The sequence below is a fragment of the Gallus gallus genome, chromosome 13, assembly GCF_016699485.2.
Source record: "Gallus gallus isolate bGalGal1 chromosome 13, bGalGal1.mat.broiler.GRCg7b, whole genome shotgun sequence".
In the NCBI taxonomy this organism is placed as follows: Eukaryota; Metazoa; Chordata; class Aves; order Galliformes; family Phasianidae; genus Gallus; species Gallus gallus.
In genome coordinates, this window is record NC_052544.1 from 16,169,268 (window position 1) to 16,196,079 (window position 26,812).

General features: G+C 51.3%; 2 protein-coding genes across 17 annotated transcripts in view; both read right to left on the bottom strand.

The window, feature by feature from the left end:
- Positions 1–15,221, bottom strand: part of RAPGEF6 (Rap guanine nucleotide exchange factor 6) — a 106,322-nt gene extending 91,101 nt beyond the window's left edge. For all 12 annotated transcript variants that reach the window (XM_040647251.2, XM_040647247.2, XM_040647256.2 and 9 more), the window contains exon 1: positions 14,521–15,221. In XM_040647251.2, the coding sequence (XP_040503185.1) occupies positions 14,521–14,589 (69 nt within the window). In that variant the 5' untranslated portion in view covers positions 14,590–15,221. The remainder of the gene's footprint in view (positions 1–14,520) is intronic.
- A 6,926-nt stretch (positions 15,222–22,147) lies between these two features.
- The window catches only part of FNIP1 (folliculin interacting protein 1), a 60,317-nt gene continuing 55,652 nt past the window's right edge, over positions 22,148–26,812 (bottom strand). For all 5 annotated transcript variants that reach the window (XM_046900403.1, NM_001398212.1, XM_046900401.1 and 2 more), the window contains 3 exons: positions 26,245–26,442; positions 25,734–25,849; positions 22,148–24,954 (listed from right to left, as the gene is read on the bottom strand). In XM_046900403.1, the coding sequence (XP_046756359.1) occupies positions 24,876–24,954; positions 25,734–25,849; positions 26,245–26,442 (393 nt within the window). In that variant the 3' untranslated portion in view covers positions 22,148–24,875. The remainder of the gene's footprint in view (positions 24,955–25,733; positions 25,850–26,244; positions 26,443–26,812) is intronic.

The window sequence follows — 26,812 nt, forward strand, 5'->3', positions numbered from 1 at the left end:
TGAGTCAGCACTTCTGGAGCCCTCGCTTTGCACAAGAGGGAAGAAAGAATTAAAAAAAGCTTCCTTTGGGTTTTGCAGAGCAGATCCTGAGGCCCCAACTGCAGAGCCAGGAACATCAAACAGCACAGCTCCAAGGCAGCGGCTCACGGGGCTTTGGGTATCTGAAGCATGGCCTTTAGCAAGGCTCAGAACACAAGCTCAGCTATGGAAAGCTACCTCCAAGGAAAACATTACCATAAAGCTCCCAGACACTCATTACTTCAGGTTTAGTACATCTTTCAGATTTTAATGTTGGACTTAGAGAACCAAAAGCAAGTTGAGCTCACAGCTCAATTGCATGGGAAGCTCAGAACGCCCAGAATTAGTCACAACACTCACACCAACCAAGGAGCAGGGGTTCCTATCAAGTGTTGCTCAGTAAGAGGCTAAAGGACACAAGAACAGCACTAAGCCAACAAGTGAAAGGAGAGCTTTCAGGCTTCCAGGTCAACCCATACTTCCCAGCCCCAAAGACACCCGCTTGCCTGCTTCGCAGAGAAGCTAAGAGGAACAGGTTTGAAAGCACAAGGGAAAAAAAAAGCATCGAGTAGGGAGGGCCTGAATTCTGAAATGCTAAGGGGTTGGTTCTTATTTTATAAGAAATTTGGCACAGGAACCTGGGGACAAGGAGTGAGGAAGTAGATGATGAAATCTGAAGGTCCATTACTGGCAGCTGAGTGCCTGCACACAGCTTGCTCCACCGAGCACCTGAGCTCATGGCGTGGCTGCGCTCATCCAGCAGAGGATTTGCTGGTGCAGCTTCCCCCTCCGCCCTGCTGCAGCAAACCTCAGCAGCAATGACATTCTAACAATGCTCCAACTACACCAAACATCCGTCACTAAGCTCTGTTTGACGTCACAAGCTCAGAAAAACTAGCAGGTCCAACAAAAACACCTTACTGCAGTTAGCTTCCAATAAACTAATGCCAGGAGTTTTACATAAATGGGAAAGCATAACATGCAGTTTTTATAATGGTGTGTTCATGACTTTTTCATATATCATCAAGTATTTATTTGTAAAATCAAGCAAGCAAAGATAATGTCTGTCAGGAAATTAAGTTTTGCTTAATAAATAGTACTGAAGTCAACATGAGATCTCTTACCAACACTGTAACTTGAGTCACCTGCTCACATGCAGGCAATGGAGAGGAACACAGCCCTGCAAACTGTCCCAAAACAGCTTAGTGCACCAGGAGGGTATTAAAGTCATCACATTGCTTCCAATTAAAATACTGTGTTTTCATTCATCATTAATGACAAGGCATCAGCAGGTTGGAGGAAAAAAAAAAAAAAGAGAAGATGGTAATGGCAAACTAAACACTGCGTGAAAAGTAAAGCTCTCCCACAACCTCTTCCAATTAAACCAGTGAAGGAGTAAAAAGAAAAGTCCATGTCCAGCCCTGCTGGAGGGCCCAACGCTGCACTCCAGGGGAGCAACTGTCATTCAGCCCCACAGAGAAGCTGTGATTATCTGAATGCTGATCCCGACTGTTAAATTCTAATACAGCTATGACAACATCCTTGCACATACACACAGGTATGTTGGCATTTCCTTCACCAAACAGAAGGTGATTCGGTAGCTCTTAGTGCCCTTGCCTGTAGGGACACAAAGCAAGGCAGGCTTACCCTACTGCTGCACCCGAATACAAACCACTGCAGCAGAACTCAGAATGCTGACAATTGGCCGCTGCTTTAAGATCTGCTGCTGTGGTTCTCAGCAATACCTGTGTCAGAAACCACAAAGGAGCTCAGGGATCCAAGCTGAGAAGGAAATTTAATGATTTAAGTACACGAAGAAAAGTTTGAAGCCCAATCAATGGTAGTATGAGAGGTACAGGCATCTTCCCCGGTAATGAGAAAAGATCATTAGTGTGTAATGACATAAAATGGAGGGGCCGCGTTGAGCTGTAGAGCAGGAGGTAACGTGGAAGGTTCTCCTTCAGCCAACTCAGAGCGACCAAAAATCAGAGGCTATTTATTCTTACCTACAGGGACCTCAAACCAGCCCAATCACAGCTACACCATCCCAGGGAAACCACAATCAACACCAGTCTGTAATGCAGCACCTCCAGGGATTCCTCCATCACCTCACTCTCCGTGAGATTCAACAGTACTCTCCACGGATATAATAAACCCACTTTTAAACACATCAGGATCTCAACACAGCGTTGAATAGATGACTTCTGCTTGCCAAGCTGCCATTATTCACTGCAAATGAAAAAACATCCAATGCTAACTTAATCTGAGCCCCAAACAGGTTTCCAGGAGCAGCACTGTACATTAACTCAACACTCAGACTTCTGTTTCATCAGCTCACGTTGAAGATAGGCACAGGGTGAGGAAATGCAACGCTGGGGCCAGCAACAGAATGCTGCAACGCATCGTTACAACACAGATCTCTGGACAGCTGTGCATGTGACAGTAGAAATGAAGAACATATACACCCCTCCAAGAGGAACAGAAGGATCCTGTATTGCAGATCGGGCATTTTACTCAATACTACTGAAATTTGGGCACCTGTATTCTTGAGCAGCACTCACTCACAGCACAGCAGGGCTTGGTGGGACAGCCAGCACGTCCTGGAGCAGGACCTGGCACCCACAGCCCTTCTTTAGGGCACAAGCACACATGACAGAAATGCTTGAGGGGAAAAAAAAGGAGATAAGTCAAAGCATCATTAATGTGCACCATACTGAGTGCTACACGCCGTCACCTCCACATTCTGTGTAGCCAGATGGGCAGGATTGGAGAGATCTGAAGTAGGCAGGGAAGTTCCCAGCTTTTTGTAAGCAGGCGGTCAGGCTGCCATGCCATGCAGCTCTGCCCAGACTGCTCGCTGCACGTCTGCTGTGCTCCAGCAGCCCCTTTCAAGCAACGTGCACACAGAAAACCAACACCACTTGTGAACACCACCCACGAATGCGTCCTTCGCTTCCGTACGAGGGCTGCCCAGATGTAAGAAGGACCACTGTGTCTTTAATTCAGACACAGAGTCCCGAATCAAAGACTAAGTGTAGCTTCTAAAAATTCAGAGGGCAGAGACGTGAGCACAGCCTCCTCTTTCTTGGGCAATGCTCGCAGCACAACGGTGTCTCTTGTCTGAAGGAAAAACAGCAGCGGGGGGACAGCCAGGTTCCACCAGTGAGGTTTACAGGGCAGATGGGGTTACACACACTGTTGCTTCTGTCTTGGAAGTCATAATTTGATAGATAGAGCAGTGATATGAAAACAGAGCTTTTCCTAAGCTTAAAGCTTTAATTTGCATGCTTACGTGGGCTTATTTGCATCTATGGGGCTATTTTTGATAACTTTTGTTATTAAGGCTAGAAAAAAATACAATTAAAAATGCTATCAAAGCATTTATTTAGGGAAACAGGGCAGGATGCCCTAAATTCACAGGACATCACAGCACAGGGAAATCCCAAATGGAAGGAGGCTCTGGGAGCAGGCAGTGACAAGACAGTGTTCCTCCAAAACGTTGATATAGTTGGATGAGATGAAGATTTCCAAATAATAACTACTGACCTATGGCTCACTAAGTAATTATTGGCCAAAAAAGTGATATCAAAGACTTATAATGCAAAGAAAATGCCAAAATGTGAGACTGTAGCTGTCCAAACATTCCTACCTTGGAAAACACTTCCACACAGCTCTTACTCTTTGCTAAGCCCCCTGCACCTTGCAGCAGCTCACAGTTCACACTGAGCTCACCCCCAGGTCTCATCTACAGACTGAGATCTTGCTCGCAAGATGGATCCTGGAAACTGCCAAAGAAATGTGGTCCAGGTTCCAGAGTACAGCTGTGCACAGGTCACTGCCATGACAAAGGACAGGCACGCTGCATCCCACCCCCAGCTCAACGCCACGTGTTCTCATTTCCTCCTTTACAGCAGCACTGTCAATGACACAGTTTACCTCAATAAATGGACAGAAAGCCCATCCACCAGGACAGGAGGAGCTTTAAGCTCTGTTCCCAGCAAAGCTGGGCTGCCAAAGCAGCTACAGAGCACAGGGGGAGGACCACCTCCTGCAGGAGTACCACAGTCCCACCAGCTCAGCGCCCCCACAAAGCCTCCTGCAGCCACCCTGCGGGTCACGTGTAACATCAGCTACACACAGTTTGCTGAAGGAAGCATTACCAACACAAATGGAAGCAGCAAGTTTATCGACAGGAGGTCAGTAGCCTAACACAGGACTGACAGCTTCCTTCCTACTTCAAGTGGGAAACAGGAACAGAAACTCCCTCTGCAACAAGCGGGGAAGACCACTTCTACTTGGCCAAATCAAGGCAGCCTATCGCTAAATAACAATACACAGAATACTGAAAATGTGAAGTAGAACAGATTTTAGTAGTGTATCACCCCCAGATAACCCACAGTATCTATTGGCCACAGACACAAACAGCCCTTTGTGACAAAAGCATAAAAACCCTCCCAGTCAGTGTCCGGCAGCAGAACTGATCGAAGACCTCACAACCCGGAGTACGCAGCACGCAGTAAAGGCAGGCCTTGCTCTCCAGCTCTTGTAAATGCAAACTGTCCAGGTGAAAAGTACGATCACAGCTCTGGAGCTCTCTCCAGAGGAATTCCTATCTGGCCAAAAAGTCAAACTGCATTTGATCCACAGCACAGTGCAAAAATTCTTTCCCTGCAGACCAAGAGGACCAACACCATTAATCAGACTGTGGAGGATGGGACTGCCTAAGTGCCAACGCTTTACAGTCTTTTTGTTCCCAATTAAGAGATAATTCCTTAGGGCAGTTATTTATTTATTTTTTGCTTGTTCTGCTACAATTTGATGCTCTCTTAACATGCTAAAAGATGACCAATAACCAGTAAAGCTAGGGAACCTAGAGAAATCAGACACAGGATGCCAAATAGTTTGTGCATGCTTCCCGGAATTAAGGCTATTTTCATAATACTGTACTGAAATCACCAAAAGGAGAAGAAATGTGAATCATGGTTTCAGCGGACAGAGGAAAACCCTCTGCACTTTAAGCCTGAGGTCACTGAAACAAGACAACCTCCTGGTTATAGGAAGAGCGTGACTGAGAATACAGGCATCAGCAAAGCAGCGTTATGGCAACAGCAAGCCTCTTACGAGAAGGGCCATCAGTGCTCCTGCCATTCTTCATAGATCTACTCTGTAATGCACTCCCCAATGAAAACAAGTTTGCATGTGTGGAGTGTGGGAGAACAAAACCTGCAAACTGGAAGCTTACCCAGAACGTTCAGCCCAAGAGCATTCAGCTTCTCTGCCACTGACAAGACCACCACAAGCCACTTTCTAATGTGAAGAGACTCATTTCCACCTACATATTACCAGCTCTTTGCACTCCCAGAATGGGATTACAAGCACACTTGTGTGCACAGCATTATTAGCTAGCACAAAGCCTGCCGTGGATGCTCAGGGCAGCAGTACGCCATAGACACTTAGGGGACTGCTCCAGGGTGTTGCTGGCTCCCCTCCTGAGAAACAGGGCCTGGGCACAAGTGGGCACTTTTCCCTCCAGTGTCCCCCAGCAGCACACTGACAATTTCTTCAAGACTGAGCATTATCGTGCAATTTTTCCTTTGTGCTGCACACACCCAGCTGGCCTTACATAAAGCGAAACAAGAATCAGTTTTGTCAAAGTTAAGTATTGCAGAAAGACCCCTTGTAAAGCTTACAAGAAGTGAGTTCTGCCGTACTACTTGAAGAGATGTTCTTTTGCTAATAATGACATTGTTCGTGATGACTCTCAGTTAGTGCGGTATTTCAGGGTTTAATACTGTCTCTGAGGGATGGAACCACCTACACGTTCTGACTGCTCGCCCTCCACCTTTTGCAGTTCTGGAGAACAAAAGCAGAACAAAAATGTATTTTTCTTCCATTTGGCAACTTTTCCAACCGCCAGCAGTACTCGCAGTTCTCTCCCCCCTCCCTCCCTCCCTCCACACCCTCTTCTCACCCTTCCTTTCTGTTCCAGCATCTCCAGGGAGTTCCTATTGCAAGGTTAGGCGCTGGGCTTGTCCTTTAGCTCAGATTAAGTTCTGTGGAACACACTCCTACTACACAAAGTCCCTGAAACTCACTGTTTAAATTCAGATAATACAACAGAAGGGTGGGTTGTTTTGTGGGTTTTTTTTTTTCCCCCCAACGTTACATTACATATTCAAATTTTAATTCATCATTAACAACTTTTTCTCAAATAATTACCCCGCAGATGTAACTGAGTGCACGACTCCACAGCATGAGGAAAGACGGGCATTAAAGGAATTAAGTTCAAGCAAGAATTCCAGGACTGCCTGATAATTCCTGGTTTCACTCCTACAGCTGTCACAGCTGCCATTAAAATGAGAAACCAGTTTTTCAGGAACAGTAACTGGAAGCGAGGATAGGAAAAGTCATCTCAGAGCAACACCACTTCCAACAGCTCCCTGGAAATCACTGAGAAACCGTGCCACCTCGATGCACTACAGCTTTGTTGGCTGCTTTAAGGATGCTTAAGGTTTGGATGATGTGGAAGTTGTATTACTTTGTGAACAGAAGCAAACGGCTTCCTGGGGGAAAGCTGCAGGGAGCAGTTATGTGATCAGCAGCCCGGCACCCAAAGCCACGACCCTGCCCACCCATCTGCAAGAGAACACACTGTCACTATGCAGCATTACAAGTCTTCACTGACAGCGATACCCGGAAAACAGGAGTCGTGTCAACCTTCTTCAGACTACATTTACAGCCATCTTATCGTCACAGCTTAAAAAAAAAAAACAAAACAGGCCTTGCAATATTTTATTAACTCCTGACCTAGTCTGCAAAATCCTTTCTGCTGAGCCTCCAACCCCCCCCTTAGCTGTGAAGATGATTGAGATGCAAGCTGCTGCCATCTCTGCTCCACACAGCCAGCAGTGTTGGGATGCAAATCGCCACTTTGGCCAACAGCTTGAGAAAGATCCACAAATACTCTCTGCGTGAGCTTCCAGCATGCTCTGACAGCCCCACAGTGAAAACAGCGAGGTTCTGTTTTATACTAACAGCCCAGCTACAAAAGCCTTGCTGACAACTGTACTGCGAGGCCAGAAAACCCCAGAACCACTGAGCGGGTCTCCTGAAGCCAGCTGCTGGGAACAGAAAATACATACACAGAATTGGATGGCTGTGCATCAGAACAGCAGCGGGCGAAAGGCGAGAGACTCGGGGAAGACTCTGTGCTCCCAGAGTCGTCTCACAGGAAGAGTGAGAGCTTGATGTATTCTGGAGAGGTTTAATTAGGGATTCTTACCAACACCCACACCAGTTTCTCAAATTCCTTTAACCCACCAGCACTGAATCAACAGGCACAACGCTAATGAAATGGAACTAGAATACTGCCCTGTGCTGGGATGGTAACAGAACAAGAAGCCGAAAAAATAAAGCAAAGAAGAACAAATCAGAGCCAGTTTCAGCCCTGCAGGCACCCAGTGCACACAGAACACGGGGTACCAGGAGGCTGCCCCAGGCTGGCCCCACACATCACACCTGTAAGAGGCGCAGAAAATAGCTTTAAAATACTTGTTGTATGTTCATATACCCGGAAAGGTACCTAAACACCACTCATACGGCACGCAACAGAGCCCTGTCCATACACACAGACACAGAGCAGCCACACCAAGCCTCCAGTCCCATGGCCCTGCTTCCTGCAGACGCACCCAATGAGCAGGAGCAGTGGGAGGGGAGGGAAGAGCGCTCATCTCTTTGCCTAACCACACACAAGAGAAATACTGTGCTCTCCTAACACTTGCTTAAGATGTTCAGATTCCACAGCCTCATCTCGAGGCACGCAGGAAGCCACAAGCCCAGCCCCTGCCCAACGGTGCTGCTGGCCTCGCTGCTCAGGCTCACAGCTCCATCTGAGCCCACAGCTGAGGAGCAGCACCACTTCCTGAAGGCAAAGGAGATGCCCGAAGAGACCCACTCACTGCACAACCACGTTCTTCCTCCCCACCTCATTTCCACCAGTCAAATGGGCAGCTATGTAGAATCATTAAGATCAGAAGAAACCCTCTAAGATCAGCCCCAACCCACCCCACCATGCCCACTGAGCCACGGCCCTCAGTGCCACATACACCCTTCTCTTGTGGAGTCACCATCCAAGGAGGTTTTCAAGGATGAAGAAGCTGTTCTCCTCGCATGCGATGAGTCACCAAGCCCAAAGCCTGAACTTTCTGCAAACAATGCCAACACACGAGCCATTGTCCGTGGAGTTATTAGCGTGCTGTAATTTGATCTCCTCTTTAATACATACATGCTCCATATAGCAGACTTCCCATTACATGCAGGAATTCATGTGAGTCACGGCACAGAGCAGTTGGGAACTCTGCACCGAGCAGCAAACTCGACTGGTTCAGGCTGACCACCGAGCAGGCTGGAACAGGCAGGAGAAAAGGGCCAAGGAGCCAACTTACACTGAATGACCCTTCAAATTCTGCACCAATTTGAGCAAATCCAAAAGCAGCACCTGTAGGAGCACCATCTGTACCCTTCCACTCGCACAAGGCCGGAGGTGAAGACACTCCATACTGCAGTGCCAACAGGAGCAGAAGTTACAGCCTGCTGAGGCTCAGGCTCTGCACGCCAAGGAACACAGCAGGAATGCAACACTGCAGCCCTGGTTTATAGAGGAGTACAGTTGTTATAAGAGTTGTTATAATCTCAAGAGCTCACACACCCACTTTAGGGCACTTCTCACTCACATTTCCACCTGAGGCTGTTTCACTCCTGCCCCAGCACTCCTACCAGGGGCTGCTTCCTACACCCTCACCCACAGGATGGGTTGATATGGAAACTGGTGCTATAAACAAAGAAAAGAAAAAACCACCACCCAACAAACAGTCCTTATTTGCTCCACTCATTTCATATTAAATACTTGGTACAAGGGCAATTTGTTAAGACAGAGTTGAAATTTAAGGAGCAGCTATCCATTAATGCCATAATGACACTTCAGTAAAGCCCGGGTATGTACACGGTCCTAAAGCAGTACCCTGAAATCTGATTTGTTTGCCTGGAATCTAAATTTGACTGCACTCAACAGGCCTTAACTGTTAAGAAAGCTGGGAAAAAAAACTACTTATTTCCTCAAACCACCAGCAAAGCTCCCTCACAGGTACTGCAGGCAGACTGCAGCTGCAGAGCATCCACGCCAGCTGCCCTGCTCTGCAAACACAGCACTCCATCCAAGGCTCAGAGTAACGGTATTTGCATCCGAGACATAAATAATCACCAGACTAATATGAGCAACACTGGGAGAACAACAAAAACAAGCTCAAAACTTGGTCAAAAACAAACAAACAAAAAACCTAAGAGGCATCCAGCCTCTTACAGAGGAGTATTTACACATTAACTTTTGGTTAAAAATTGGTAGATGCTCCAGCGTTGTAAGTAGGTTGCTCCAAAGTAATGCCTCGTAATTATTTCCATGGAAAGTACAACAAAGAGCACAATTTGATACAGCACCTTCTCTGCTACAAAACACTCTTTTCAACACCGTTAGCCGTGCATTTCTGCCAGCAATGAACACGAGCTGCATGCTGTGCTCGCACAAACCTGGCCCAGCAAACCCCCACTGCTGCTGTCACCACTGCTCCGATGGACCATCCATGGCCTCACCATGCTGACAGCCACTGCCTGGTCTGCACAAGTGTACTGGAACCCACACCACACCAATGAGCACTCCTGGCCAGGCCAAGAAGCAGACAGACCAACCACACTCCCCAAGTGAGGATAACAACTGAAAAAAACAGAAAAATACTGCTAATTTTACATGAGACTTTGCACTCCAAAAAGGCATGAACCAGTCCTGCGCTCAGCCACGACAGATTAGCAATGCCACATAATTTCATTATCCAGAAGAAACGTGTTGCTGCCAGCCCCAGGAAGGGGACACTACACACCACCTGCACCAGTCAGCAATACCTGCACTGACTGAGCTGTACTGGGACTGCTGGAATGAAGGCTGGAGATGGGTCCAGCAGAGGACATCGCTCTCCCCCATCCAAAGACACTGAGAGCTGTCAGCCACCAACGTGGCTTATTTTTTTTCACAAGGCTGCATGTGAAGTATTCATAATTATATCACAATGCTTATATTCTTGTAACTGCAAACAATAATTGTTGTCATGAGTACAGAAGGGCAATCTGCATACAGCACGGAACTATCCAAGCAGGAATTTATTAGCAGTAAATTGCAAACACGTACAGATACGTTTGCAATCTCCTTCTGAACCCAGCAATACCAATGCATTGTGGGAATGGCTGCTTACAAGGGTGGGTAGTGATAGGACAAGGGGGAATGGTTTTAACCTGAGAGAGGGGAGGTTTAGGTTGGATATTAGGAGGAAGTTTTTCACCCAGAGGGTGGTGACGCACTGAACAGGTTGCCCAAGGAGGCTGTGGATGCCCCATCCCTGCAGGCATTCAAGGCCAGGCTGGATGTGGCTCTGGGCAGCCTGGTCTGCTGGTTGGTGACCCTGCACATAGCAGGGGGTTGGAACTGGATGAGCACTGCGGTCCTTTTCAACCCAGGCCATTCTATGATTCTATGAATTTGAGAGGCCTCTCCCCATTTCATTGCAGCTGCACACAGGGCAGCCCAGGGCCCTGCAAGGCAAGGAGCTGAGGATGCACAGCGCTGGGCAGTCCTTCGGTGCACCGTCTGGGAGCTCCTTACAGAGGCACCAAACCTCAGAGCCACAGAAAAATCTGATATTTCACACAGCACCACCACTGCTCTTCAGTCTGAGCTCCACAACCGCTGCCCGCTGACAACCGTTTAGAAAGCATGGCTCTAAAAGAACTTATCGCTAACAAAATACCAAGAGAGAAAACCTAAGGCAGAGGTTAAGCGGTAGGAAATCCCAGCAGGAGTCAGGTTTCCATCATCACCCTTTGCCAGTTTTGGAAGAGCCAACATCCAACCAGCGAGCAGTCTTTATGAGACACAAAGCAGCACACGCAGCTCCGCTCGATGCGCAGCTCTTCTTGGTGTTAGGACAACTGCAAGGAGCCGGAGTGTGCAGCGAGTGTGCAGTTCTGCTTGCATTAAACAACTGTTCAAGAACGACACTGTCATCGCCGTACGCTGCTACACGCACAGCATGAGCTGCAGAAAGCACCAATTTGAGCAAAGCCAAACCCACTGCTTCACCTATGGAGCTCACAGAAAACTATTAAAAAGGATGAAAAGCAGACATCAAAACACGAGTTATTTCTGGAAACAAGAAGCAGATGTTCTCCTCTGTTTGGCTCAGCTGTGCTGCAGTACAAGAGTGCCTTTGTTACGCTGTCAGCAATAATGTATTTTATTTATTACAGCCATTTTATAATGCCCATCAATGCACTATTTGTGCATGATTTAGATGCATGCAGATCTATCTCTCTGTGTACGAGCTGTCGAGAAGCATCACATGCACACTCCAAATAGCAGACTGTTATGACACAATTGTGTAAATTAGGGTGTTTTTTTTTTCCCCTTTCCACTGTATTAATAAAAAGGGAACAGGAAGAGGAGGAGGAGTCGGTATTGCCAAATCAAGTTGAATTAACTTTAATCACAAATACCGAGACAAGACAGAGCGTAAAGTTAGGAAAATACAAGAGCTCACAGTATAAAAATAAACTCTGACTCTTTGAAGCCCAATAAAAGCAAAGCTCTTTGGCCATGCAAAGGAAATGTTGTGTAGAGCAAAGTCACGAAGAACTGAGAGATGCCTGCGTTGTGAAAGGGCATCTATTGGAGATGGAGGACAGCATGCTCATAGGAGTTGAAGGGGAAAAAGAAGGGAGACATAACCACGTGCTGTTTTACTCTATCAGCCACTGAGACCCTATCTGCTGTAGGTATTAAACCACTCCCCAACAGACCAACATCACAGCCTTTGTATGGATCAGATAAGGAATTCCAGGCCTCAAAAGCGAAGCCTTTAATGAGGGAGCACACACGGTGCCACGATCGTTCGCCCTTCCCTCCCAGCGCTTTGAACGAGCCATTTCCTCCCATTAAAACACTCCCAAATTGCTCATTCAATATCCCCACCTGCGACACGAGGCACAGAGCCGGGATGTGCAGGACAGCACCACAGCCATGCATGGAAGCACAGGAATCCCACCGTTTCCCACATCTGAGTAGTTCCAAGGGGAAACTGAAATTGCTACACGGAGCAACAAAATAGCCATCAAATTGTATCAGTGGGTGTTTGCTGTAATGCCACGAGTTCAACACAACAACCCCTGCCCAGGAAACCAGCCATGTTAACGCACAGAGGATCTGAGCAACAACACCCAAGGAAAAAAAATCAAGTGTGTACATGTCTAATATGCATAAGTTATGCACTTTCCCAATTAGCAAACACTGGAATGCTACCACAGTGCTGAAAACTTGCCCTAACAGACATTTTTCCAAACAAAAATAGTTGTTGCATCAACAATCAGATTTTTTACTTGAGCCAACCATCAAGACACTCTCCAAAGTAAGTTGCAAAAAGGCTTTAATACCTCCCTGCTCAGTTCCTTAGGACTCACAGATGAGCATCTTGTCAAGATAAAGTCCTAGAAGTCATACACAGAATCACGGCACCCTGAAGTGAGAACTGACGTGGTGTTATTTACCCGTACTTTTCCACGAGCTGACAGAGCTGACGCAGGCACAGCCCCAGCCTGTAATTTGGGACAGCCAGGTGAGCTGCTCCAGTAGCTGTGGGACCAGAGAGGGGCGGGATGGGACCAACAGGGACCAAAACCCACCCAGCCGAGGAGCTTCGGTTCATCACCGCATCTCAGCCACGGCTTAGGAAGAATCGGGGCGGTTTTCTCCTGCACGCAGCTGAAGCACAGGAGCAGCTGGATGGATGCACATGGGAGGAGCTGACGATGCCTTCCTAGGAGAGTAGGAGGGAGCCTGCAGCTCTGCCGTGCACAGCTGGATGCTTCCCGGCCGAGTCACCGGCACGCTGCCAGGGAGGGACAGCGGGCACAGCTCTGCTCTTCCTGCCCAGCACGGGGTGTGCCAGGATGCTCCGCACCGTGACAAAATAAGAATTAAATCCCTGTTGCAATCACTTCCTGCGGTTCCCTTATCGCCCCGTCCCCATCTGCTGTCCCAGCTCCCAGGTGCACGGGGCTCTCCGAGCGGGGAAATGCCTCCCTCAGATCAGGCCGGTTGCTAAATGTATACAGACAGAAAGGATCCAAGAAACAAAGCGCGTTGGCCACGAGCGCCCGCCCCGTGAGAACAGAGGCCCCAGTGCTGCCAAGCTGCAAGGACGTGTTTCACTTTAATCACGAGTAGTTGGGCTGCTTGGTGTCTCTTAGTGCCTGCCAAAAAGGGGCCACATCAGCAAGGGAATTAAGATTATTATTATTATTTTTTAAATCATTTTTAGAGGTGCTGTTAGTTAGGCTGGAGAGTTATTTTTATTTCAATTCCTCCAGAATTGAGACACCTTTGCAAAAATCAAACCTGCACGCAGCCCTGACGGCAGAGTCCGTGGGAACCTACAGAAAGCTACACGAAGCCATGAAACAGAATCATTCAGGTTGGAAAAGTGCTCTGAGATCCCGAAGCACAGCCCACCCCACCACGCCCACTGACCGTGTCCCCCAGTGCCACATCGGGAACACCTCCAGGACAGGAGTCCGCATCTCCCTGGGCAGCTGTTCCCGTACCTCACTGCCCTTTGGAGAAGCTTCTCCCAACATCCAGCCTGAACCACCCCAGGGACACAAATCCACATGAACCCCCCCCCCCCCCCCCCCGCACGGTCCAAGCATTCGGGCATCACAATACTGTCAGATTAAAGTCACACGGCTATACAAGACTTATACTTTCATAAAACCATAACGTGAATCACAGCATGGTTGGGTCGGGAGGAACTTCTCAGCCCCCCTACAGCCACCCCAGCCGCGGGCAGCTCGCCCCTAAAGCTCAGGCTGCTCGGGACCCATCCACGGCATCGGGCACCTCCAGGGCTGGGGCACCCATCGCTTCAACGGGGCTCAGCGGGCAGCTGCAAACCGCGGTGGCACGGAGGGAACTCTGCTGACGGAGCAGACGGGAAAAGCTCTGCGGTAAGGGGGGGAAAAGGAAACATTGCGAAGGGAGCAGCGGCCGCTCATCATTAACGCGGAGCGCGGCAGGCACAAATGCGATACCCGATATCCGACGTCCCACGCGCGGAGGGCGCAGCCCCGCTCCGTGCCGCCCAGCGCGCGTGCAATCACGGCCAGAAGTTTGTCGGAGAAGGGGAAGGCGCGGACAGCCCCGGAACGGCCCGGGCAGATCGCACAGCGAGGAGCGCCCCGCGACACCGCCGCGCCCGGAACCACGCGGGGCAACGGAACCGCGCCCGAACCGCCCCGGGCCGCGCGGCAGCGCCACGGCGGGCGCCGATTCGGGAAAAAAAAAGGAAATTATTTCGTAACGCTTCACGGCGTTCGGAAACGCGGACCGAGGCGGACCGTCCCGCTCACCTCCTGCGTCCTCTCCGCCGGCTTCTTCCGCAGCGCCTGTTTCACCCGGGGCTCCACGGCCGCGCTCATCCTCCCGCCGCGCCCCGCACGTCCCCCGGCCCGGCACGGAGCGCGCGGCCCGGCCCCGCCGGCGGCCCCTCAGCCCCGGCACGGCGCGGCGGGGCGGCGCCTCCCCGGAGGCCCTCCTGGCGGGGCGGCCGGGAGCGGCCCGAGAGCCGAGGCGGGCGCGGTGCCGGGCTGCGCTGCGCTGCGCTCCGGGCGGATCCCGGCTCCTCAGCGGCGCGGCTCCGGGCAGGTGCTGCCCGCTCCCCCCGCCGCCGCTGCCTCCCGCCGGCCGCCGCTCCCCATCGCGCGGGCCCAGGCGGCGGCGCGGCCCCCGCCGTGCCGAGCTGCGGGAAGTTACCGGCCGGAGCGCGACTCCCTGCGCCCGCCCCTCCGCCCCGAGCGGTTCCGCCCGCCGGCTGGCAGAGCGCAAAGCCACGCGGGCGGGCGGAGAGCTCGGCGTCGCCGCGTCGGCGCTTTTTCCGACGAGCCCCGAGGGCGGAGCGAGGCCCGCGCGGCTCTCCGGGCACCGAGCTCGGCTCCCTCAGGCCGCCGCCGCCGCCGCCGCCGTCCCGTTCCCCCGCGCCGCTCGCCTGCCGCGCATCCCGCCCGGAGCGAAAAACGCGAGAGCGGGCTCTTTAACCAGAAAATCGGCAGAGACGGAGGGGCGGGCGGGGGGGGGGAGGGGCCGAGTGGAGCCCCGCCCCCGCGAGGGCTCCGGGCCGGGAGCGGCGCGCGCCGAAGGCTCGCGAGGGTTGGGCGGAGCGCGGCGCGTGCGCGTGACGGGTGGGGGTGCGCTGTGCTCTGTGCGCTGTGCGCTGTGCGGCCGCCCCTCCCGCCGCCGCCTCGCGCGGAGCCGCACAGCGCCGCTGCCGCTCCGACTGCGCCGCCGCGGGGTTCGTTCCGCTTCCTTCCCAATTAACAAAAGCGCTCTCGGTTCGCCCCTTCCCCCGGGATTTCTTGCCGTTCGCTCTCATTTGCCCTTTACGGCGCGTCGGTCGTATTGAAGGACTTCGCGCGGCCGTTCCGAGCCGACTGAGGAAGTTTCCCGCGTCTCCTTCCAATAAAAACAAAAACAAATCCGACATTCCCTTCATTCCTTCCCTCGTGGGCGCCGTGCCGAGCGGTGCGGGCGCCGCAGGAGCCCAACGGACGGCTCCGCGTCACGGAATCGTAGCGCCGTAGGACGGCCCGGGTTGCAAAGGACCGTAACGGCCGTCTCATTTCAGCCCCCCGCTGTGCGCGGGGTCACCGCCGGCACACCGGGCCGCCCGCAGCGCCGCCGACCTCCGCGGCCGGCACCGGTGACGGCGCGCGTCCCCCGCAGGGCCGCCGTGCGGGGCTCAGTGGTGGCGCGTGGGCTCATTGCGGCTGTGCTCCGCAGCGCCCATCCGCGCGGCGGTTCTGTGCTCAGTTCGGAACGTCCCCACACAGCGCGGCTGTTTCTGCCCCGAGGTCGGGGCGCTGTCCGAGCTGTGCCCTCTGGCGGAACGCCCTGACATCCTTTGTCGGCTGCAGCCCGCCAGTACTGCCCCCGGCAGCGTGGGAGCCCTCCCGCACCCCCGCCACAAACCCACGAGGGGGGAAATGAGTGGGAAAGGACGGCCACACGAAGCATTCTTTACCCAGGGGTTATTTTGCTCGTTTTTTACGTCCTGCCTTCCCTTTTTTTTTTTTTTTTTTTTTAAGCCAGAGGTGGAAGAGCAAAGCAAGTGATTCTCCATCAGCTCACCCAGTCGGGTACCATCAGCATCCCCGCATGGAGGTGAGTGGGAAGAGCCCCAGCAGGAGGCAGAACGAAAGGCGTAGCTGCAGTCCGTGCTGCGGGGCTCTCACGGACCGGGGACGTTTTCAATCTTAGCCCTGCCTTCCGAAGGCTCCCCGCGGTGCCACCCATCCGTGCTGCAGCCAAAATCAGCGGCAGTGGGCGCTGCACCCGGCAGCACAATGAACGGCCTAAAAACTCCATTCTCTTTGCACGCAGTTTTTGTCACTGTTAAACCTCGGCCAGCGGTGAAGGATCTGCAGGTACCAAACAGGAACAAAACCTTCTATTCCTATTTAATTGCTCGGCTCAACCGGCCCACGAAATGAGGCTTTCCTCGCTCCAAAAATACCTGAATTTGGGTAGGTAATGGCTGTAATAGCTGCAATTATTCCAGGGGCTGTTTGAGTTGTCAGCTTTATTCTCCCAAATACCTGGAGAACAATGGAGATGAGTGCCGTGATCCGAACTGCTGGCAGCACCGCAGCTCACCTCTCCGCACGGCAAAGCCCGTGTATTTAAATACAATTAAGAAGCTTTCACAAGTGAGTAATTCCAGGACTGGGATTAAGGGATGTGGTCAAGCAGGATGCCTATTGTCTGTGTGGAAGGGAAAATCTGCTTCCCTTCGGTCTGGGCTGTATCGCTCTGCCCTAATAAACCACTGCCACTTACCATGCTCTCTTGTGTTTATTGAATATCCACAGCCTCACGTTTACGAATCAGAGACGTGCTGCTATCTGTACAGACCAACTGCAGGTTAAACGTTTCTGCTTCAAACGTCTCCATTGGAAAGGAGCAGCTGAGCTATGGGGTGTGTGGCCCACCGTGCTGTGCCCCCTCCACTGTTTGCTGCACTGACACTGCTGGCGATGAGCTCAGCTCATGGCTTCCCCCATCCTGCACACATCACACATTCTTCAGGGCAACGTTTCAGTTTCCTCACCTCTCCCAGTGGGAGAAATACACAACTGTCACACACCGAAATATATTTTGTATGTATTTTTATGTATTCTATACTCATTTTGTTCCCGTGAGTTTTATTTCAGCCCGGCCGTTTCCTTCCTCGCTCTCACTATGGCTCCTGGCCCATTGTTTTGGATTTCTCAGCACTGACAAAAATTTCCCTTCAGAGATTCACTCACAGCATTGGCTGTGACTTCTGGTTAAGCTCAGCACACCGCAAGGAAGGCACACAGACTGTGAATGAGGAGAGGAAAACCAAATGCTCTGTGCTCCCCAGTGGGAATCAGAGACTCATAGAACGGCCTGGGATGAAAAGGCCCACAATGCTCATCCAGTTCCACCCCCCTGCTATGTGCAGGGTCACCAACCAGCAGCCCAGGCTGCCCAGAGCCACATCCAGCCTGGCCTTGAATGCCTGCAGGGATGGGGCACCCACAGCCTCCTTGGGCAACCTGTTCCAGAGCTCTTCAGACCGCTCTGTCTGTGCCTGTTGTGATGGTAACCTGCTGGGTGCAGCGACAGAGCAGTAGCAGTGTGTGAAGTGGTGTATGCAGTGCTGTAGTTGGTAGTTTTGTTCAAGCACACCTCTGTAGGGCAGTTACACCTCTGCCCCGCTGTGCGTATTCCTGGAGTTTCAGTGCTGGGTAATGGCAAAGCGTACACATGGAGCATTGGGAATATGAGATCTGTAACTCCATAGTTTGCTCTATTATAATACAAATGTTAAAGCTCAAACCCCATCTCTCCTTCTTTTCACCAACACATTTTCCCTGTGGGGTGAGACCAGAGGGCCATTTACACAACCAGTCCCAGAGTTCACCATCACAAGCTCTGGTTTTCCACCCTTAACCAACCAGAGTGAAACAAGTGGGGAACCCTGGGACTTTTAGATGGGGCGCACGGTGCTTCACCATTTACTGCTCACTTTCCCATTCCCACTGCACGGCCCTCCTGCCCTCATCCTCCAGCCCACCCCGCAGTGCACTGAGTTGGCAGAGATGTCTGATAAAACAGAATAAGGACTGACAAAAACACCCAAATTCCCGATAAATACCATCTAAAAGGAGGGCAGTGGATGTCCTCGGAGCCAGAGGTATTCACACAGCACCGTGCAGCAGCTCTGCTCTTTTCTGTCTGAAACAGGTCTTTTTTAATCTATCTGCTGCCGTTTTATTCTTTCCGCACAAAAGCTGGAAATGTTTGATTCCAGCCCGGCACTTTGCTGGCAAACACTGATAGCACATATGGGCCCTTCTGGATACTGGAGGTATCCAGCAACTGTCTGCAGACGTCCGGGCTCTGGAGTGCAGAAATGAAAGGCTGGGAGGGGGGAAGCTGTCCCTGCAGGAAGCAATCTGGAGGGGTTCTGCGTTTGCCTTTCCTTTGTTGTTACCACCCTGTTAAGGCCTCAGCTGAAGGGTATTCCTCGATTGTGGGGAGCCACGAGAAAAGGGGGGGTGTGCAAGGAATTGGAAAGCAGGAGCCCTCCTTCCATGCAGAGCTGCCCAGCGGCACCCAGCCGGGCCAGCACATCTGATTCCCAAAGTGCTCATTAACTCCTTCATTAATTAAAAAGCCATCTCAAGCCATTTCGGGTTCTGCTTCAAGTTGTACATCCATAACTCCCAAGGTGGTCTTGCAAACGCTGTCCGTTTGTGACTGCAACCCGTTGTGACCCGGAGAGAACACGCGGTTCTACCACGCCGCTGTTTGCAGAGGCGCAGAGCCAGAGCCCCGCAGAGCTGCATGCTGCAGATGGATGAGGTGCTGCACGACGGTGGCACGGAGGCGCGGAGCTGCGCTGGGCAGCCCTCTGCATCCCTGCTGGGCTCAGAGCCACTGCTGTGTGCGGGGCAGGGAGCACCGCGCCGTCCTGCGGGAGGTGTGTGGCCGTGTTTGTGGCTGTGCATAAGCTGCAATGTGATTGCACAGAAATGGTGCGCAGCTCCGGAGGCTCGGAACGGGCCGGGGAGTCAGGAATGTGCCGTGAACTCATTGCAAAGCTATGCAGGCCAAGATTCCCTCGCTCGTCCTCTGGTTGTGGTCACATCGCGATGCTGTCGGCCCTGCTCTTGGGACGAGCTGAGCACTAAAAGTAGCTCCCACTGACATAAGTGAAACACCGGGAGCTCACAGCTCCTCCACACCGATGATTTGTGTCCCCACTCATCTTCAGCAGCTGCTTTTATCACAGCTCTGCATGCCTACAGCCATCCTTACTCCCTGCAATCTGCTCCCCGGCGCTCAGTGGCCCCGCAGAGCTCACAGGTGTGTGGTACCCCGCAGCCATCTGGGCAGCTCGGGGCCATCCCAGGCTGCAGAGTCCACAAAGTTCCATTCTCTGCAGGCTGTCTTTCGCCTCCCAGCGCCGAAGCAAGCAGTGCGCTCACACGGTGCCAGCAGTGAGCAGAACAGAGTGCCTTCTGCAGGCAGAACCCCGCTCGTTTATCTCCCAGCAGAGCTGCAAAGGGCGCCTCCTCTCGGGGGGGGTTCTCCCATCCTCCCCCCCTGCAGAGTTCCGTCCCATGGCTGATGCGGTGCTCTGCTTCCCACTGCAGTGCTGTGCATTTACAAACCGGGAAGGACTCCGTCAGGTGGGAGAGCAGCGCTGGCGGTGAGGCAGGAGGGATTCGTTTCCACCAGCACAGCTCTGCTCACGGCTCCGGCTGCTTCGTGACTGATGTGCTGCTCGTATTGCCCACGGGCAGATCCTTCCCACAGATACCCACACTGTATTTAAGCAGTGGGCTTTTGCTGCTGTCCTTATGGGCCTTTGCGGCACAGCACTTCCCGTCGGGGAGCAGCTCCTGGGGAAGGGCCCAGCGGTGGTGCTGTGAGATGTGCACACAGTGAAGGTGGGCTCTGCCCGCTGGTGGTGGGTCCTCCATTTTAGTGCTGCGTCGCTACAGGCGCTGATTCCAAAGCTCTGAACAATGTGTGTCTGCTCCGTGGAAGGCCCCGGGCTCTGCTAACCTGTAATTTCAGAAATGGCTCACAGATTTAAGCTGCAGTTTCAAGAATGAATTTCCCCGCGGGCTGATGGCTTTTGCAGCCTAAACCAGCGTCAGAGCGACACGGAGACCTTCACTTAAACCGAGCTGCACCAGAAAAACAGGGCTGAGGAACAGAGCGTGTGAGCATTAATTATGGCAGCACGGCTGTAATTATCCCGTTTGCTGAGGCCGTCTCCCTCCGGTCGCGTCGGTCGCTTCGTAACGCGATGCGCACAGCAGCCCTCCTTCCTTCTGCTCTCTCAGTGCTGATCACAATTAGACGTCGTTTCTACTTGCAGCTGCTATTAATAAATCCACTCCTCGAAAATTCGGAGCTTAATTTCTTCGGGTTCAGCGCACTCACAAAGCTATTGAAGAACATAATTGCCCGTGGCTGTAATTTGGCAGTCATTACGGAAGTATTGCTGAACGTCTTCTTTCCAAATCAACCTGAATTCCCCACAGTGAAGGGTCCCTGGCAGGAAATAAAGCAGCCCCCGGGTGCCCCCCCCCCCCACAGCCACTCCTCGCTGCACCTCCGTGGCATATCACGGGGCACAGAAGTTGTTCCTTTGGTCCATGGGAACAAGACGAGGTGGGGCAGATGTCCCTCCCACCACCAACGTACTGAAAGGGGGGGATTCCCAGTGGGCTGCAGCCTCATTGTGGAGGACACACATCCAGAAAAAGCTGTCGCCAGAGAAGCTGGGTTGGGGGTCCTCGGGGAAAGGAGCGGCAAAGGGATCCAGAGAGCTGGAGATGGGGCAGAGACAAAGCACGGCAAAGAAATGCATCTGCTCATCTCCTGTGCTACACTCAGAGCTGCCCGTGCCCCAGTGGGGATGCAGATGTTTGCAGCCCTGCTGGGAACCAGCAGCTGGGACACATGGAGCCTGAGAAATTCATCCCTGCCGCTGTGCAAATATTTCTGGTAATAAAAATAAACAAAGAGAGGGGAAGGACGTGCTGCTGTGCTACCATGCCTCCCAGCGGGGACTGCGAGGGAGCAGAGGAGCAGCGGAGACCCACGAGGGCTGCACAGTGCAGGCAAACCTGCAGGAAATGCACACAGTAAAATGAAGTTTTCCCCTTAAAGCTTCCTCGAGAACCATAGAGCGGCACAGCTGAGCAACTGAGCAACACAGCTGAGTGCTGCTGCCCGTCCTGGCGCTGAGCAGTGCCAGCGCCGCACCCCACTGATGGGGCTCAGCCTCAGTGTGAGCTCAGGGCTGGGAAATCGGGTTCTGATATAAAAACTGCGGAGATCTCACCAGGATTTGATCTTGGGGTTCTTCTTCAAAGCCCAAAAGCACCAATTGCAGCAATGCAGCATCTCCAGCGAGCTCCAGCAACTTTCCAAACATCCGAGCACTGATATATTTAGCATCGCCTGCAGAAATAGCAAAGATGGTTTTGTTGTACACAGCCAAGACAGGGAGAACACACAGTTGGTGTACAAAGGCTGTAGCTGTTACTGCAGCATATGAAAAGAATCAGGGATGGCTGGAACGGAATGTGCACAGTGTGGGACACAAACACGGGCGCTGCTCCGGCCGCGTGCGCAGGGAGACACAGAAAAGGAGAAATCATCCATAGGAAACACTGGCTGGCAAGTACAGCATCTGTGGCTGAGCTCACTGCTAGCACAGCCCTGTGCCCAGCCCTGCACACGCAGTGCTGCACCGCCCCAATGCAGCCACACATCTCTGCTCCCAGAGAGACCCAAACGGAGCGCCCAGCCCAGGGGGGGCACAGGAGGGGCTGCGGGGGGGACGGATGCCAAACGTGGGATGCTGCTGCTTTGGCTGCGACCCGCGCTCCCCTCCTGCAGCCATAAGGAAGAAACGCTGCATCCCAGAAGTAAATTGACATACTGTTTTTATTGCACAAATTTCCCCTAAAATTGGGAATGGTTATTATAATACAAGTGCACATCTTGAGAAATATATACAAAAAAAAAAAAAAAAAAAAACAGAGGAGATAACAAGTATGTACATTTTACCCAGCATTTTACAAGTACCACCATCTAAATAATTTAGAGAAAGCAAAAAAATTGTCATAAAACATCCATAATAACTAACAGAGAAAACATGGGCAAGGGGTAACATCCTTTCTTTTAAATACTTTTTGTTCTTAGCAGCCCCGTGTTTGCCAACTGCAACACAAATAGATGTGCTAATCCGTGTGCCTACAACACTTAGCTTTCAGCCCGAAAATTAAGACATGTTAATGGAGATCGGTAGTAGTGGAAAAAAAGAACCCAAACGCATTAGTTTTCTATTCACATGAAACAACTGTGGTGTAATTTGAAGTCCCAGTGCTCCAGTCCCGTGCAGTTCCCTCCTTGCACTGCTGCAGATGGACGTACCGCGCTGTGCTCGTACCTGGGAGCCTCCAACCCCACAGTCCACCGAGCCATGGGGAAAGGAGCACACACTGCACAGTGAGCACATCCCCGCGGGCGCTGGGGCTGCGTCCTGCGTCAGAGCGAAGAGCCAAAGCTCGGCTGCTGAGCTCCAGCCTGTATGTCATTGCAAACGTGTTGACACAACCGGGCCCCGACATGGCGTGCTCGATCCAGAAGCCAGATGTAATGCAGTTGGGTGGTGGAGAGAGGACATTTACCAGACAGGGGAGAAACGGATCCTCGGATCGCACAACAACCACGAGTTTCTTCCCTGCAGCAGTCAGCACTGGATTTTATATACAAAGGAGCTTCAGATGGCACTGCCTGGATCCGAGGTGGGGTTCCGCACTCAGGTAGGCTCAGTCCTACATGGGAACTCAGGGGATGCCCGTGCGGCTCTTCCCTGGAACAGAGCCCTCAGCTGCAGGTTTCAAACGTTGCTGAACGACAGCCTGGGTGAAGCCCGGCCCCAGCACGGGAAGGAAGGAGAGTTCTGACATTGACAGCAGTGGGGCAAGGACCTCTCCTATTGTTTTCAAGTTTACAATAGATTGTATTTAAAATAACTCCGCAAACAACAATAGAAGGCGTGCTATACTATTGAAAATATGATTACAGAACGATATATTTATAGAACTATTTATGCAGCCTGGTGACCGAGCGAACACGTTCCTCCTACTTCAGTGAGTAACCCACGAATCCCAATATTCTGAATGTAATCAGTGAAAACAGAACCTAAAATCAGCGACGTTAATTGGCTGCTAGGACAAATAAGCAAGGAAAAGTCTATAATGAAGTGTCCAGTTAAACTGAGGTAGTAGAGCCTTTGAAAACATAATCCACCTACCACTGTATATTTACATTACTTACACCAGACTGGTTCCATCAGCTATTCTTACAACTATTGTATATACAATGACAAAACAGCGATGGCTGAGTCAAGGAGAAATGCTGAGAATAAAATAAACAACATTTCCTGCTGGTAATTACACAAGTGAGTAGAAAAGGGATTGGAGCCATCTGCAGCGAGGGGATACTCCGTCCAAAAATGATTTGGGTTTTTCCATACCGTGGTGCAATCAATGTTCATTTTTTGTAGAACTGTTTTAAAAAATATATCAATTAGTTACCTGAGCAATTAAGGGTAATAGTCTGTTCGCTTTCTCCCCAGTGCTTTGGTACAATGACTCCCAGCTCGTTATTTCAACAGCTGACTGACTGCTGTAAAAAGAATCGCAGTTGCAAGAACATCAGAGGCCATTACAGACCATACAAAAGTCGGAGGTAATAGTCGTGGTGCTCTGGGGCCTGTGGGGAAACTTCAGCCTCTTTTTTTTTTTAAAACATTTTGATTATGTTGTCCAAAAAAAGCATTACTGAATATAAAGCAACATTTAAACATGATGAACATGTAATACTGGTTACGACATCCAGTCAAGAGACAATCCCCCCGCAGGTGCCCGGTGGCCCTTTCCTATCACCCCCTCCCCATCCCTCCCCACCCTCACCATCTCCTCTCCCCAGGAGAAAGATCATAACTAAACGTTGGAGCTGAGTGCCATTAATGAGCTTGTTACAAAACCAACCAACCCCCCACCCTTTGCTCCTCCTCAGGGAAGCATCCAGAATTCGACTATGACATGAAAAAGGAGAAGTTGTTCACAAATCGTTGCAGCTTGAGAATGACAGATCTGGGTCTGAGGGCAGCTGCTGCCTTCGCTTTTAAAGTTTGTAATTGGCAATAGCATCAAATATGTCTCAAAGCAGTTCTTCCTTGGGTACCCCAGGATAAATTACAGTGAGCCACTGTGGCAGAAACTGGTAAAAAATGCACATCTTCAGCTTTCACCAAAACCTTCACTTCTCTGCAGCTGAAAACTTGGGCTTACTCATTTTCCTGTTTTCCTTTCTTTATCCTTTCTTTCTTCTTTAAATAAGAGATCATGCGGGAGAAGAAAAGCCCCCAATGGTTTGTATCGTGTGCAGTCATGTATCAGAGAATCGCTGAGGTTGGAAAAGGCCTCCGAGACCATCCAGTCCAACCATCCACCCAACATGGAGATGCTGCAGCTCTGGGAGCAGTTTGTTTCAGTGGCTGCAAAGAGAAAGCAGCCAGAACAAGTTGTCTTCCACTCTGTTTTCAAGGGAAAAAAAAGGAAACATCTTTGCTCTCTCTGGCATTTTAGAGCAGTATCTGGGCGACGTACGGAGAGTGAGTGCTCGCTACAGCTGCCAGCAAAGGGAGGTCGCTGGATTCAATCCTGAAAGGAAGCAGAAGAGTCACATTTAATCCAGAGCCGGGCTGAACATGTGCATTATAACTGTAGCACCGGCTCAAGGTGCAGTTTTTGTACGTGGGCTGCAAGCGTGTACAGCTCAGAGTGGCAGAACATTGCTCAAGTAACATGAAAGGCAGCAATGCTTCTCTCCCAACACAGTGCTGCCAGCTGGGTTACAAACTCCAGCCACCAGCCTGCTTTTAACACCCCCTCCAGTCGTGTCTGCTGAGGATGACTGGGACAGCTCTGCACTGCCATCACTGCACACAGGGGCAGCAGAATGGGGCATTGCTGATGGGGGGAGGAAAACAACAGATCCCCTCCTACCCTCCGAGAGCAGCTGGGCAGCCAGGCACAGGAGCAGAGCACTGGGCTCAGCCATGCCTGCAGCTACCAGGGGGCTGTGGCACAGCTGCTCCCTGCCCCAGCTCCACACGTGCTCTGTGTGCCTTCCTGCTCACCCTGTTCCCTGCACAGACATTCAGAGCCCTCCTATAAACACCCCGTACGTAGCTGCTCAGCTGTGCCCCATGCACAGAGAGGCACAATGTGCCCTGTGTGACCCTGAGGGTGTTTGTTGCCCATAAGGAAAGTCAGCTTGGAGGGCTCAGGTGCCCTCACTGCGTGGTGATGTCAAACCAACTAAGGCAGGACAAGCTGCGCAGTGCTGAGCCCATTGTGGGGGGCCAAGCAGCAGCCAAGGAGAAGCCTGCAGCCGTGGCTGATTTGTGCCACTGCTCCAAGGCAGTCTGTGACCGTACCCCAGCACAACGCCCAGCTCCTTGACGTGAACTCTCATCTGGCCCTTGAGATATTCAGACAGCATCTTGCTTTTGAAATAGAGCTCCTGCAGCCGATCCTCCAGGTGCATGACACACTAGAAAGCAATGAAACATCGTGTGAGGGGCAGGACAGCACTGCAGCCAAACCATACTAAACCAGTCTTAAAGCAGAACAGCACAGCTGTACTGCTCTCATGTCATGTCTATAAGAGTAATTAGTAAGATATTGGCAAATTTGAATTTACCAGCAAGGCTCCTGCTTTTGAGTAGGTGTTTTTGATGCAATTAAAATCAGAATTAATGTGACAGCTGTACTGGTTGCAGCGCAGTGTTTAAACGGACATCTTAAACAGCTGCATCAGGAGACACACTGCTGAGCAAAACTGTGACTACGGAGAAGTAAACTAGGCAGGAGTTTACGGCATCTTTAACCTGTGAAGTGAAAGGAGGTTTTAAAATCATTGCCCCCTCAATGTTCATTCATACTTACAAAGTTTGGAGATAAATTATGCTTGTAAAGCTGAAGAGTGGAATGAAGCAGGTTAGAGACGAGACTGGAGACCAACACTTCTTTGCCCAGCTTGTTATCAATCATCCTCCTCTGGCTGCTGGCCACCTGCACTGTCCATTTGTCTGTGTCTGCAATAATGCAGACAGCTTCTGCGATCGGTTCATCCAGAACGGGATGCTGCAAACACAAATCGAATAGCAGAACTGTGAGCACAACACAGTGATGGCCTTCCCACAAAGCACGGTGAGCTGGGGAGCACCCCAGCCCAAACCTCCCCCAAAACACGGGACCATGTGCTCAGAATTGTTTTCCATCTGCTAAAAGCAGAGCTTCAGTGTAAGCGAGCAGTCTTAGGATAGTCATCATTAAACATTTTCTTCCAGGTTTGAACTGTGGCACCAGCTGACAACTTTATCTTTTGATATTTGATATAAAGAGCTCCGAATAATGAATATAGGTTAAAACAAACGCTCAAATTGTATTTTAATCCCTTGAAACTGGAAGCACCAACAACTCCACCGGCTTTTGAACGCCCCGTGTTGCCCAT